The sequence below is a fragment of the Corvus moneduloides genome, chromosome 1 (assembly GCF_009650955.1).
Source record: "Corvus moneduloides isolate bCorMon1 chromosome 1, bCorMon1.pri, whole genome shotgun sequence".
Taxonomy (NCBI): Eukaryota; Metazoa; Chordata; class Aves; order Passeriformes; family Corvidae; genus Corvus; species Corvus moneduloides.
This window is the reverse complement of record NC_045476.1, coordinates 9,564,463-9,579,490: the sequence shown is the minus strand read 5'-3', so window position 1 is coordinate 9,579,490 and position 15,028 is coordinate 9,564,463. Positions and strand designations below refer to the sequence as shown.

Here is a 15,028-nt window from a genome sequence, read left to right as displayed (position 1 = left end):
GCAAGGGAAAAATTTCAACTATTTGAGCAAATGAAGATAAAAATCTAAATAAATTGTTAATAAAAAGGAGTCGTACAGTTGCTAAAGTGCATGAATGTAGTAGATACTTGGTGGAAGTTAAAGGTTATGGATCAACAGAAAACAAGATAAACTCAGTTTAAATGGGAACTGTAGCAAAGAAAGCAAAAAAGATTGAGAGACTGAAGAAGTAATTACTAGTAACCTGAGTTTTTTCAGCTTCTTATGATACAAAAAAATTGATGCACTGAAAGAGTTTTAGGCTGCAGATTGAAACACATGGCAGATTTTTTCAGATGTGGAGTACTTGAATGGGGAAACTCACTACATTGTACTGCCAGAAGACAGTTGAAAAATAGGGTCTAAAGACCTTCTACAAACAATTAAGATAGTCCAGTGTACAGAACCACATATCTCTGTTATATAGGAAATATTTTTGTCCTAACCTTTTATTTTCTCTTCTTCTGGATATCTTCCATGGGCTACAATGACCACATGCAGTACATTGCACTTTTCTTCTGATTCAGTACAGCTGCTGTTAATATTCTTACAAGAGTGTCCTCATTAAACTGTAATCTATCTCAGTGTTCCGTACCTTAAAGGGATCATAAATATTTCTGGGATATTATGATCTGAATGTACAGAATTTGCTTACAAAATGAACTTTCAAGTTGTATGGTATATTACAGTGGAATTGCATAGGCATCGACTGTTAATGGACTCAGCCAAATATCTTAGGGGATAACACCATATTTAGCTTTATTATGAAGTTAAATTTTGTTGACTTAGTCCCCTCAAATGCAGTTTGTTACTATTTTTACTGCAGTTTGTCATCATGTTGTTATGGATTTTCAAACAAGTATATTGCTTCCCGGTCTTCATAACTCAAATAGTTCTGATGCTGCAGAGTGTTGAGATTGAGGTTTCAGTTGCAGGTTTTAATTGACCTTGCTTCTCTGTGTCATGTTGTTATGCAACTATATATAAATATGTGGGAGTGTATTTATATATATCCCTGCTATGTCTATATATAGTTAGATGGCTTAAAAATAGAAATTACATCGTTTTAAATTGTGTATTAGAAGTTATGCACCTATTTTTAAACTGTACAGTCACACTACATTCTTTCCAAGGAAAGCAACTGTCACCTTCCTTTGACATAGACCCCATCATGTTGTTGTCTTCCAGTTCCCCAAACTGGCCATTGAACAAAAAGGATTCTGCATAGTGTTATCTTTTCAATAGTCAAAAATAAATTCCAGTGATGGATGTTTACAGGAAAGTCTTGGTGCTATTGTTTATTTCTGTTTAAGGGATTGATAAGATTTGCATTTGTTGAATTCCGAAAGACAGCACCGCCACACACAGAGTAGAGGAGGTTACAGATGATTTGGATAGTGGATATGCGGAATGCAGCAGCTCTCATCTTTGTTTTCTTTTGCTAGTACCTTGTGGCCATCAGATTCAGGGGGAGGAACAGCAATCCTGCTGTTCTGCTCTTATTGTGAGAGTAATTTATTTTATATTGACTTGAGCCTAGAATGGCCGATGAAGAGAGGAATTCCATTTTGTTCACAATTCCCCAAACATTTTTGTAATAACATCCCTTCATACTCCCAAACACAGCTAACAGTGTTTCACTGTACAGGCCAGGTCTGAGGAACTAATGTGCAGAAAACTGGGCTCTGCTGCAGAGTCTGGAACAGGATGCCCTGCAGAGGAAACATTTTCTCTCTCCTTCCAGCAGTGTCTGGCTTTAATCTGCCTCATCTCCATCCCACTTGGTTCCTTCTTCCATTTTCTTTACCTAGGCAGTCTGTTCAGAAAGCTCTTCAGGTTTCATTTGTCCTTCTGTTACAGCTTCTATCTACTTAGCCAGTGTCCTTATCCAGCTCACCTCTCCCTACCTGGAGCATGGTATTCAACCTGCTGGGTTTTGCTTTTAGCTCTCATTCTGTACAATCATTGACCAATTCCTTACTAAATCAGAGTCTCAAGCTTTCTTCCTGAACTCCTTGTTGAGTCTCAAAATCTGTTGGTTTTCAGAACCAGTGTGTCTCACAGCAGTACCAGCTCTTGGAAAAAAGCTCAGCTCTGCTTGAACTGCATGAAACTTCAAGGAGGGTAGCTAAAAATCCAAGCCTCAGTTGTGTGTGAATAATCTTGTAGCCTTGTAGCATGGGCAAAATAGATGGGACTTCTTTTTACCGTCTTTGACAAATCTAAAATACAGGGCAGCATCTGGGAAATTCCAATCACTTGACCTTGCATCCCCAAAAACGGGATGCAAGAACTGTTCAGGGAAAAATTTGCATAGTTTTTAATATATTCTCTAATTTGCTTCCTGCCTTCTCTCCCTTCAGAATGGGCCCAACTGTTTTTGGCATAAAACTTGCTTAGAGGATCATTCAGCTCAGCATGCCCTGCTTATTGAAATTCTAAGTACGACTGGCTTTGCAAGTCTATGAATATTTCAGACAAGTTTCATTTTTAACATAACACGCATTTCTGTCTAGTGCTTCTCATGATTATGTTAGATGAGAATGAATTTGGGTAGATTTACTATCAATGAGATCTGTGTAGAGCTTTCGTGAAATGGAGTATGAGTTCTGTGTCCATTACTTCCCAAAAGTTGGGCCTCTTGCTTGTTTTCTGTTATGCATCCTTCCGGAGATGATAGCAAACCTAGATGTAGGTTATGGATGAGTCGGACGGACGGAGACGGAGACGGATGGAGAGATCTCTATAGGCAGGTCTTGGGACACAGTCGGTTTATTGTAAAGGCGTGGGTATAGGGGCACTGCTCAGAGCTGCCTGACTCAGCTCTGAGCAGGCCCAAGAGAGTAAGCAGGTGAGAGAGAGAGAGAGGGTGTAAGAGCAAGAGTGGAATTAAGAGTAGAAGTGGAAGAGAGGAATAGAGAAGTGTCTGAAGTCCTGGTTACAATACAATAAATCATCTTCTGTACTGAATATTCTAATTGTCACTAACCAATCTAATACAAGATACAAATCCTATAGCATTTACATACAGCCTATAAGAGTTCTTATATTACCATAGAGTGTTACATCTTAACTTCTAAAAACTACTCTTTGGACCCCTTCTGCTGAGCTAGTAGGGTCTGCTCTGACCCTTGGACCTGTTTGCAAGCAGAGGGTATTGTTTCATCAAGAGGGGATTACTTCAGTGGCCATACCATTGTTTTCTAGTTGTTCAGTAACTAAGACTTGGTATTTCAAAAGTGGCTTTCATTTCGATGTTGCCTGTAGTTTTCATATTCCCAAAATCTTTTGTCAGGCAATCATATTTCCAAGGCTTTCCTGTTTCATCTTCCCCAACACCTAGGTATTAATTTGAGTGATTTTGATGACAGTGATGATGTTTTGAAGGGGATGTTTTAGCAGACTGACATTGTTTTATGTTCTGATATTTCAACGTGCATTTTTTGTGCATACACTGAGATACGAAATACATTGTCATGACAGTGCAAAACAGAACCAACAGTTTATTGCAATTTAGTCCATAAAAGTGAAATGTATACTTCCTTTTTTGGTTTAGTTTCGTTGGAAACTGTGAAATTGATTTGGAGATCAAGAGGTACTTCTGCAGAGCTGGTGTGAAAAGTATACAGGTGAAATTAAATTTTTTTCTTTTGATTTTCATATCAGTCATTATTTTCTGATGAAATAATCTATAAGAAAGAAACTGTAGTTTTCTAGCTTACTATTTTTTTTTCTCATTTAAATAGTATTGATATTGCATGGTAATTTCAGTAACATGACTTAAAAGATCAAATTCCTTTAAGATGTAGAACTATTTCAAATATATAACATTTATATAGGAAAAGCTGGAGATAATTTTACGTCAAGACAATGTGATGTGTCGTGTTCAAGTGTTGCTCAGTTTATGAAGGCACCACAGACCTTAAAATTTTGTTTCATTTAATATCTCACTGTCAGACAGAATTACTGGTTTAGATGCAATTACTATTAGTAGTCTTTCCATTTGATATTGTTTCTGAGGTTTCCTTAACTTTCTGATAACAGATCTCTCCCTGAGGAAGATCTTTTGCATGTGTGTCTTGACACACCTATAAGCATTTACCTGCTTTTGCTCTAGTACGTGTGGATGCTGCTGTGCTTCTTGTGTCAAATTTGTTTACGTTGAGCTGTAGAAATAATCTACTTCACACTTTTAGGAAATTACCACCAACATGACACTGCATGATACAGACGAATGTAATGAATTTTTAAGCCCTGCTGTTGAATGCTTGTGTGAATTTTTTTGGGTTTGAGTGACATGTAAAGTTAGAAAGAATTTTTATATATATCTTCCATAAGCAAGAATTTAATGAATTAGAAGTGTGAGCATTGCCAGCAAATAAATTTTATTTAAAACTTGAACTAAGGTCAATTTTATTGTCTTTTTTTCTTCCCTTTCCACAGATCCATGGCACCATGAGGGTTATCCTGGAGCCACTAATTGGAGACATGCCCCTAATTGGAGCACTATCCCTTTTTTTCCTTAGGAAACCTGTAAGCACTTTTCTCTCCCTTTCTACATTTTTTGACAGTGCTGATGATGGTAGTTAGAAAATAATGGAGCAAGAATTAAGCAGCAAAAGGAAAGAATTTGGAAAATCACTACTGTTTGGTTGAGCTTTCACAGATAAGCAGTGGACAAATTTTATGAATGCTATCAGGAACCAAGATGGATAATAACTACCTTGGAATTTAGAAGTGTGTTTTGTCAAAGCTGTCAAACTTTTATTACAAGCCTTCTGAATAAGGCAAGATCAAAAGATACCATCTAGATTGCTTGTAAAAAGCTTCTGTTGGTGTTCTCATGACATTCTGTAGGTACATGATCTAACTTAAAATTTCACAGAAGTGGAGAGAGAAGGTAACAGAATTTAGCTGGAAAGTGTGCTAGGCCCAAGTGCACGTTTGGGCAGGAATAATAGTAAAACACAGTTGAGCCCACAAGGTCTTGCTGGTAGGAAAATGATACAGCCAGACTAGCGTGTGTAAACAAGAGGACAGCCCTCAAATGCTTTCAGTTTTAGGCACAGCACTTCAGCAAATCTTGTTTTATAAAAATATAAAGGGTGACATAATACACATTGCACACTGACTGGCTGGTGGACAATTCTTTGATGTTGTGTATGTGTGTGTGAGGCAGTTTCAGCAATTTGAAGTTCAGTACTGTATCAGGAAGAGAGCTTAATAGAAAATGTGAACAATGTGGAAATTCTTACGCTACACAGACTTCTTTAAAGAAATTAATTGTTTCCATCTCTTACTTGGAAGTATATTTGCCATTGGAAGCTTTTCTTCAATATATTGTAATTAAACATAAAACTTACGGTGTCAAGGTTTAACAGTTTCTGACTGGCAGGTCACAAATTACAAGTGTATGGGTTTAGACACTTTGAAGCATCTCAAATTGATCATCTTGGTTTCATCAGCAGTCTGGAGCTCTGAGAAGTTGGTCTGGTTTAAAAGGCTTGGGGGGCGAGAGTGAATTCTTCAACTTTAGAAAGCATGTTATTTTCTTCAAAGAAATCACATTCTTGTAATAAGTTCTTAAGAACAAATGTTCTATGATAAATTTTTTGCTACCTTGTTGAAAGGATAGGTTTGGTTTTGGGTGTTTATGTATGGCCTAGAAACAACTTGCATCATTTATGTTATTTATTTGGATCGTTTCATCTGTCTAGAGAAACCATGTGTGCTTGGGTAGAATGAATGGAGACTTTAATCTTAGTAAAATATGCAAGGATTTGGAAATATTTTGAGACTGATTAAGTCAGTGTTTTTGTAAAAGTGAATTAGTTCATGCAAAACTGATGAAACATCATTGCTCTTATTTGGAAATAGTTGAGGAAGTACATTGGGATGAACTAAATTTGGATTTCCACAGATTTCTTTGAAGTGAGCCTATACACGAGGAAATGTCTGCTTAAGTTTCACCTCATTTTTACCCTCTGGCTGAGCAGTGAGTGTAGGACATCTGTTAATCTTCATGTTTATAGTAACAAAGTAAGCATGGCCCTGACAAGGATTGAATGCTGTCTTATGCTGGTTTGCACTATATTATTGTTAGCATACTCTCTGATATTATTTTGCTATTTAGTCCTCTCCTAAACAATTTCCATACTCAATACAGTCCCCAGCTCATTCCAGGGACCATCCAATAAACAAGTTAAATGCAAACATTCTGGTTTAGAGGAGCAGGGAGAAAAGTGTAGCTGTGTGAATGGATGCGTTGCCTTTTTTTTTTCCCCTACAGGAATAACCATTCTCCATGTTCTAGCTGTTGTTTGTGTTGTCTCTCTCAGTTCTGCTTTGTACAGTCCTTCTGCAGAAGCCATTCTGCAGAAGCCATTCTGACACACTCTGTGCTGGAGCCATGACCTGACCCAGTATGTCTGGATTGCTTCCCTGGGGTACCTCCTGCAGATGCTTCTGTTTGGTGCCTTCTGGGGGAGAGGTAGGAAAGCTGGCCGTGGTAGGGAGGGAGAGATCAGCAGCAGGCATCCCTATAAGCAGTTCCTGGCACTGCTCTGTTTCCCAGCATCCTGCTCTGGTAGGAGGTATCCAAACTTTCCACTTCTGGTACTCCCAGAGCCCTCTCCAGTAGATTTTCAATCTGGTACCTGTGCCCAGTCCTTTCTGTCCCTGATCCACTCTAAGGGTGATGCCTCTGCAAAGTGCGTAACTAGGACAGATTGCATGTGAGAGAAGAAGCTGAAAACATACCAAGTGAAACACCTGTCATTTGGGGTCAGTTTCTGAACTTTGGGAAATACTTTGCCCACAGTAATTTTGTCTTGCTCCTATCCCCATGACACTTTATTAGGGATTTGGTTGACTTGGGACAAAAAAAAGGGATGGGAAGTAGAGTGGAGTATCAGCTTGGACTATTAAAAAGTTAAGTTCTCCCCAAAAGTATTCAGTTACAAAAATGTTAAAAGTATTTTTCATGCTCCTTTCATTTAAAAACTAAGGTAGTGGTCAAGGTCTGAGCAAACCTAAGGGTGAATGGTTCAACAAATAATCTAAGGTAGCCCATAATTTTGACAGTTATCCATGGCTGTTCAGCTTTTTCCAAGCAGACTTCTCCCCACTGCATTGTGTTTTCTCAGTGTTTATTTTTCTGACTTTGGTAGAAAAATGTAAAATAATGCTTATTATAGCAAGAACCAAATTCTGTTCTCTTACTAGAGAGCAAGTGGCTGCAGCCAAAGAAAGCTTTTCTTAAATATTTTTGTTAGAAGAGAAGAGGAATTAGTTGGCAGCTAGCATTAGATTTTGTTCTCATATTTTCCAGTCTAAAGTAACTGGCAACAATTCCTCTTGCTCTGTATCATCTGTTTGCTGGACTTAATGACTATATAAGGCAACATGGCCTATGAGTTTACCAGTCTCATATTTCTGAGTAATACATGAAATTTTTGATCTTTCAAGAGTTCTTACATCTTATGAAACCTTTTTATATACTGTATTTTGTTGTTATTGTGAAGAAGGTGCTAAAAGTTTCATCAGCTTATAAAATGTCCAAATATGTAGGAGATTTTAAGGGAGGGAAATATGTGCATGCTAATGTTTGAAGCAATCTTTTAAATCCGAGTGTCAATGCTAGAGAGAAGGTAGCACTGGATTAACAGTCAGGATTTGTGAGGTTCTTTGCATACTTCTCATTATGTTAACATTATATATATTTACCAGATACTCAGTTCCCAAAGTTTTAGTTATGATTTTACTTTTAGCACAAGTCACTACATAGTTATTTTGATTTGTGGTTCAGTTATAGAAGTTTAGGTGGCTTATAGTTGTACTATAAATGGGTAATTTTCAAAAGCTTATTCAGTGGTGCACTCAGAATTGAGGGCGTGTCCTAACCCAATCATTTTCTCTTAATAAAAGCCAAGACCCTCCCAATAAGACAAACACATAAAAATACTATTGTTCTAAAAAGAACAATGGCTGGAAAACAGGATGTCTTCCAGGAAAATTGGGCAGCTCTTCCAAAGCTCTCATTTTCAGATTCACAGTTTTGCTTTCTACTTTCTGACTTGAGTATTACTCTCCCTCTACTCACTTTACAGATTGGTTCTGTCCTGTAGTTTTGATTTATTTTTATATAGATTTAGTTTCATTTAATATTGTCTGCCTTTGGAAAACTGGCTGGATGGACTTTCAAAATTATAAGTGTGATGAAAATTAGACTCAAAAGGAGTGCTTGCAGCAAGAATGAGTCCCAGTGAAATGGCTGGAAATAAACATAAAGTGGTTATGTAGAATGCATAGATTGCCTCTAGAACATATGAGACTGTCAGGTTTGTGGAACACCTGTATAAATGCTGATGCACAGCTACTGTTAGAATAATATTTGTTAAGAATTAGTCTTGTTGCTTATGAAGTGAATGATTTGCCCTGCTACTCAGCATACTTATAATTTGCTATAACTTATCTTTTTCTCAGTGATTTTAGATTTTGGTAGTTTATGGGATGTTTTAAGGGCCATCACAGTTGGTGTTTCCACAGCACCATATTCTTTTTTTCCCTGTGCCCTCCCATTCAGTGTAGTTGTCTCTCCTACACCAGTGTTGAAACTTATGCTGCTGGAGGAAGCTGGCTAAGGGAGGTGAGCTGGCAGGATATTGAACATCACAAGAAGTGCCCAGTTTCCTGTCCTTTGGATGTATTTTAGCAGCCTGAGCCGGCTCACTAAAGTCAGGAGAGTGTCAAGACTGGTGTGAGGCTATGAACCAAAATGCAGACTGGTAGAAGGGTAGGAAGGAGTAGAGAGAGTGGAGAGAATTGGCTTGAATGAAGCTGTGAGTAGCTGGCACTGTGGAGAACAGCAGGTGCACTGGATTTGTGTAAAGTCAACTGTGATCCTGCTTCTGGTCACTTAACTCACTTGCCTGCTTTGTCTTCTGCCCCCTTGACTATACATCTTACCTCTCAAGCAGTTGTCTCACTTAAATCTTCAGAGAGTTACGAAACTTTTGAACACGATTTCTGTGCAGAGATACTCCGTGTTTCCTATAGCAACCAGTGGGACTACTGTAGCAACTACTCTCTGTAGTATTTTTTGAGCGGCTGAGTTTCCTGGGAGATACACTGGATAATGTTACATATTAAATTATTACAACAATGCCAGCACTTCAGCATTGTAGGTGGTGATGGGCTTTGCTCTGCTAACAGACAAATTGTACCATGTCTCTGTATGACCATTCACAAGCAACAGAAGAGGGCATCTTAGTCCCCTCCTTGTAATGCATTTCTGAGAAGAAACACAGCTTATCCCATGGAACTGTCTCCTCGTGGCTTAAGTTTTTCCTGCAGAAGTCTTACGCTTCCATAACTTGTTTAGCAGGAAGTTTTTAATCAGCATTTTAAAATACTGTGTGGCTTCCCTTCTGAGAATTAGTGGTGCTTATGGCAGCCAAATCAAGCCAGAAGGTTGGCAGTGTTTAGAGGCTGCCTTTTGTGCATCTGTGAACTTTGTTTATGGCCTTGTGTATTCTATATTCCACTACATATTTTTCCCTTTGTAAAGGTTTCTAGGGTCTTGAGAACACCCAATGTCATATAGAGATATATGTTGTATAGAGATACTCATGAGGTTTTAGACTGCCTTTTCTTATAGGCTGCAGGGGTTTATTTTTAAATTTTATTTTTTAACCTCTTCTAATGTATGTGTTGCATTAGTTCTCAGTACAGAGCTTTGGTAAGACATTAATTTCTTGGTTTTCAGGGAGATAACAAAATTTGTTTTCACTTCTCTGAGCAGAGGAAGAATTGTAAGAGGTTTGAGTAACAAGACACACAGACTACTTCGTTGGAAAGTGTAACTGGTGTCTGGAATCCTGCCTTTGTCCAGTGAGCTGGCTGGTAGAGGCACATCAGTGAGCTCTGTAAGGCACATCACCTCTCAGTTTCAGTGTGTTGTGGAAAAACGCCATCGTTTCTGGCTTCTGGCAGAATTTCACTTAGTGACAAATCCTGCACACAGTTTTTCCAGTGCCCTGTTAGTTCTGCTGCAGAGAACCAGCTGGCATTCTCTGAATTTAGCTAAACTAAGGGAATTATGCATTGCTTAAAGCAGTGACAGAGAGGGAAATTATATTGTTAAGCGATTTTTTAAATATGGAAATTTTTTATATTTGGTGCTTCATAAAAGATTCATCAGCTGGCAGTCCTTTGCTTGCTCCCTTTTTCTCCATAGCACTCTTCAGTTAGTTAGGATGGCAACGTTCCTGTAACTTCTGTCAGAACCACAAGTTAGGGGGTCATCTTCTTTTCCAGCAAGTCATGGCATGGCAGTCCCCAAAATGTAGAATAAAATCCCTTGGTATGTGGCTAGACTGTGACTGGGGGGCTCCCTCCTGCCTATGAAGAAATTCTTTGCCTCATTTCTTCTCAGTCTGCTGTGTGTTTGTCTGCTGTCAGTGCTATTTCTATACCTCTGCAGGTGTAAGGATGTTTTTTGTCTGAACTGGTGTTGCCTTTTGGAAAACTCTTCTTATGTTGCAAACAGTGTATTTATTGCTGGTCTGATTTCCTTTGGAAGCCAGGAGAAGACCTGAAGCATCTTTATTGAAGGGAATGTTGAGGTGATGGCAGGGGCAGATAGAACACTAAAAAAAAGTATAAGTAAAGAAAACAAAAAAAGCATTTCTCCCTAATACCTGTAGACTAAAATTAGTGTGTGTTACTGCTGGGTGCTTCTGGTAGAACTGGAAAGGAAGCTCTGTGATGGGCAAATGCAACAAATTTTATCTGCAAGGAGAACTTACCTTCAAAGCCCAAACAGTGAAAGCTTGATTATGCCAGGAGTTTGAAGGCTCATATTCCTTCCACAACATTTAATGGCATAAGATTTATTTGCAAAGCTTTTCTAATAATCCTGTAAAGTGCTTAGCCAAAGTAATGTTTTTTAATTTCTGAGCTTCAGCTTCAAATGGAAGAAGATTTGTCTTCAACATTTCTGAAATTAGTCTTTGTCTTTAGTCCTGTACAATAAGTGAAGAGAATTTCTGATATTGTATGTACTAATTGTATTTCTTGTCTAAGTGACCACTCTTAATAGCACTGTTTTCAGGTTATTTGTGTAATTGTTTTTCCATGCTTCATGCTCTAAGGACTGATGATGGAATGAATGGGTAGCCTTGTTTGTGAGCAGAGGTGTGTAATAATCAAAATACTGACACTGAGGTTGTACCATAGGCACTGTTTGTGTTTCATATGCTGTGTTGCAGCCTTTTGAAGTGCTTTTAGTCACATCTATGAAAAGTATCAGTTCTCAGTGGCATCTCTTAGGTTGTTCTTGGTTTTCTTTTGGGCTCTGGCAGTTAATACAGAAACTGCTGGAATTAGCGTTTCAGTCCAGTGCAAGAGATGTTTCTCAATGCTGAATTTCAACATGCGTTGTGTTGCTCAATGCATTTATTCAGTGAAGTCTGTTTAGGAGACACTACAGGACTTTGCTGTGTTAATTACGGTATGCAAACATGAAAACAAAAGGAAATGCAAATATTTTCTCATTTGCTATTTAGTCTGAAAACATCATTATGTAAAATTGCTAAATACAGGATGCAGGTATGAACACCTTAGGATAGGAACCCCTTTTTGAGGGTATTTATGGTGTGCATTTGCCTTCTATTTTGCCTATCAGTAAAGAAAAAATAAATCATAAATTGGGTTCCTTGTCTTGAAACAGTATAAAGTTACTTCTAGAACCTTGGTAGACTGCATAGATTTTTAAAGTGTCTCATAAAGTACAGTCAAAACTCATGATTAGAACAAGAGAATCAGTCTGAATACTCAAGTTGTGGTTAGTCTTATCAGCTACTACTGAGCTACTTGTTTGCTATATTACTTAAACATCTGTGGTTTTGCAGGATTGAGGAAGTACTACAAAACTGAAATTATTCACATTATTTAATTCTTAACTTTTTTTTTCCAGATTTAAGATGAAGAGGAGATTTGAGAATATATACTAATAATTTGCGCAATTAATTTTCAAAGAAGAATGTAGTGAAATCATCTTAGTTTTCCTAAATGTAAATGTTCTGTGTTCTAGCACATAGTTTGTTATTTTAGAACTGTACAACTAAAGCTTACATACCAACGTAAAAGAACCCATTTTATAACAAATTATTTTCAACAAGGGTTTTTTTAAATTTGGAAATTAAAAACCTCATAGCTTTAAATTGATAATAATGTAGAAAAAATATAGCACCTCAAAAAAAAAGGGAAAAGACTGTTCAGTATACTGTATGAGTTTTAGCTAAGAACTTACTCTCCTCTGAAAGGTATTACTGCCATTTAGACTTGCTAGTATTCTATAAACAGATGTGCATTAGCCTTTTCTCACAAAAATAATCCTGCTAGTATTCTAATAGAAAGTGAGCAAAACTAGTTGTAAATGAGGTGCTTTAAAAAAGACATTGAATACAAAGTGGTACTGCAGCCAGTGGTAGCTTTGTGCTTTCACCTGAAGAAGGATGAAAGTCAGCAATCTCTGTAGAACTGCTGAAGAATTTTTACTTGAGATTCTGACAGTCTGCTTTCATATATAAGAAATGTATGTCAGGTAGATGGCTTAGTCTGAAATTAGTTTCCCTTACATAGGCATCTAGCGTGATTCTCTGTAGAGAGGGAACATGTGAAACAGGATCTCTGACTTTCTGGAGAAACTACTGGGTGGAATTTTTCCATGATAAGGAAAGATGGAAATTTTCTGCCACAAGGAAGATGACTTCCATCCCATCTGCAGATTTGCAGTGTGGAACAGATTTGGGGCCAGTGTAGCAGAGAGGGCCTGGGAGCATCTGAGCCAGCAGAGCCTGAATGCACTGAAGCATCAGGAGAAAGGGGAAAGTGGTCACTAGTGAGAGACTCCTGGCCCCATGTGCCAGCCTGACCTGTTTCCTCATGAGGTTTCTGTTTGCCTGGACCTCAGATTCAGGATGTTGTCAACTGTTAAAGCTTGTCTGCCCCTCAGATTATTACCCACTGCTGTTCCTCCTTGTGGGGATCAACAGCACGGGGAGATCTGGAAAGCACGAAACGTGACTGCACGGCTGTGGGGGTGATTCAGGGGCACAGGGGCTCAAGTGGTGATCTTGGTCCTGCTGGTAAGGGAGAAGAGACAAGAAAAGTGATTGGGAGTAGGCAGTTGGGAGTCATGAATAGGAACTCATGGTTAACCAAGCCAATAGCCCTCTGTGATCAGAAGGCTGGCTTGGTGGATGAGGGAAGAACTATGGATACAGAGTATCTTGACTTCAGTAAAGCTTTTGACGTTGTCTTCTGCCACATCCTCATAGGTAAACTGCTGAGTACAGACTAGATAAATGGACAGTGAGCTTGGTTTATAAGTGGCTAAACCCTTCAGGCTCAGTGAGTTGTGGTCAGCAACATGAAGTTTAGCTGGAGGACAGTCAGTAGTGGTTTACCCAGGAGAAAATACTGGAGCCAGCACAAATTCATGGCTGTCCTGGATGGTGGGACAGAGTGTGCTCTCAGCAAGTTTGCTTGCTTAAAACTGGAAGGAGTGCTTGATACACCTGATAGTTGTGCTCCTATTTAGAGGGACCTTGACAAGCTGGAGAAATGTGCCAGCAGGAATCCCATGGAGTTCAACAAATGGAAATGTGAAGTCTTGTACCTAGAAAGGAATAACCCTGTCCCCCAGGGCAGGTTGGGGGCTGACTGGCTGGAAAGCTTTGCTGGAAAAGATATGGGCTATTCAGTTGGACAGAAAGGGGGACTGGAGTCAGAAATGTGCAGTTGTGGCAAAGAAGGCCAACAGCATCCTGGGCTGCATTAGGGAGAAGCACTGTCAGCTGGTTGAGAGAGATTTTTCCTTTCACCACAGCACTGGTGTACTCCCCAGTACAAGAGAGACAGGGACATGCTGGAACAAGTGCAGTGAAGGGCCACAAAAGTAATTAAGGTACTGGGCATCTCTCATGACATCGTGTTCCAGTCCCTTATTGTCTTCATGAAGCCCAGGATAGCCTTAGCCCTGTTTCTGGCAAGCTGGCTTGTGTAGGTTCTTGCAGTGTGTCCCATGATATGTCTTGCCTTTTGTTCTGGAATATCTGGTTATTACATCTTTCTTTTTTCATTGAAAGGATAACGATTGTCTTTTTTTTCCTGCGTGTTTGTTGCAGATAGGCTTGGTAATATTGTTCATTTAAATATTTTGCTACTATTACAAAAGTATATTAAGTAACAGTGTTCCTTATATGAGTAAATGCATTATGTGTTATCTTTACTGGAAGTATTCGCAAACGAAATCACTAATTAAGCTATTAATAGATCCTTTGTAAAAAAATGTTATGTGCTATTTTTAGAAAAGAATATGAAGGCAGGGTGATGATTCTTGTCTGTTTGTGAAAATATGCAACATTTGTTCTTGTAGAGATTTGTTGTTTTGTTTTAGCTTTTAGCTGAACCACTACCTTTAGTTTCTTAACTGAGGAATATCAATATCCTTTTCTCATACAGTTATGCTTAGATTGGGTGAGTTGGATTTGGAAAAGTGGTAGCTGGGTGAGTTGGGTTTTGTTTGTTGTTTAAATATTCTGTTAACTTCTGTGAAGTTAATAGAAATCATTCAATGAAGAGAGAACTGGAGGAACTCGGGTCTGTTGGTTTTGCAGTCTAGAATTAGAATATTATGGGATCAAAAAGGATGTTTTGATTTAGTTGTTAGTGCCAGCAATCCTGAAACAGAATAGCTACCTTTATACAGCATAATACTCTGCAAAGATTTTCAGTGAAGAAAGTATGTGTGATCTAGCAATTAGTTATCCCTTTTAATTATTTCAGAGTATTTTTCTCACTTTGATATTTAATCCTGTTAATACCTTTCTTCTTTATCAGTGATAGAATGAACTTGTGCCTTGAAAACAGCCTCCTCTTATATTTGCAAGCTGTTACCCCATCTTCTTTCCACCTTCTTAATCCGAATTTTTCATTTTTTCTG

General features: G+C 38.4%; 1 protein-coding gene across 3 annotated transcripts in view; it reads left to right on the top strand.

The window, feature by feature from the left end:
* ESYT2 (extended synaptotagmin 2) overlaps nucleotides 1–15,028 on the top strand; it is an 83,477-nt gene that overhangs the window by 36,681 nt on the left and 31,768 nt on the right. For all 3 annotated transcript variants that reach the window (XM_032099375.1, XM_032099365.1, XM_032099357.1), the window contains exons 5-6: nucleotides 3,575–3,647; nucleotides 4,462–4,551. In XM_032099375.1, the coding sequence (XP_031955266.1) occupies nucleotides 3,575–3,647; nucleotides 4,462–4,551 (163 nt within the window). The remainder of the gene's footprint in view (nucleotides 1–3,574; nucleotides 3,648–4,461; nucleotides 4,552–15,028) is intronic.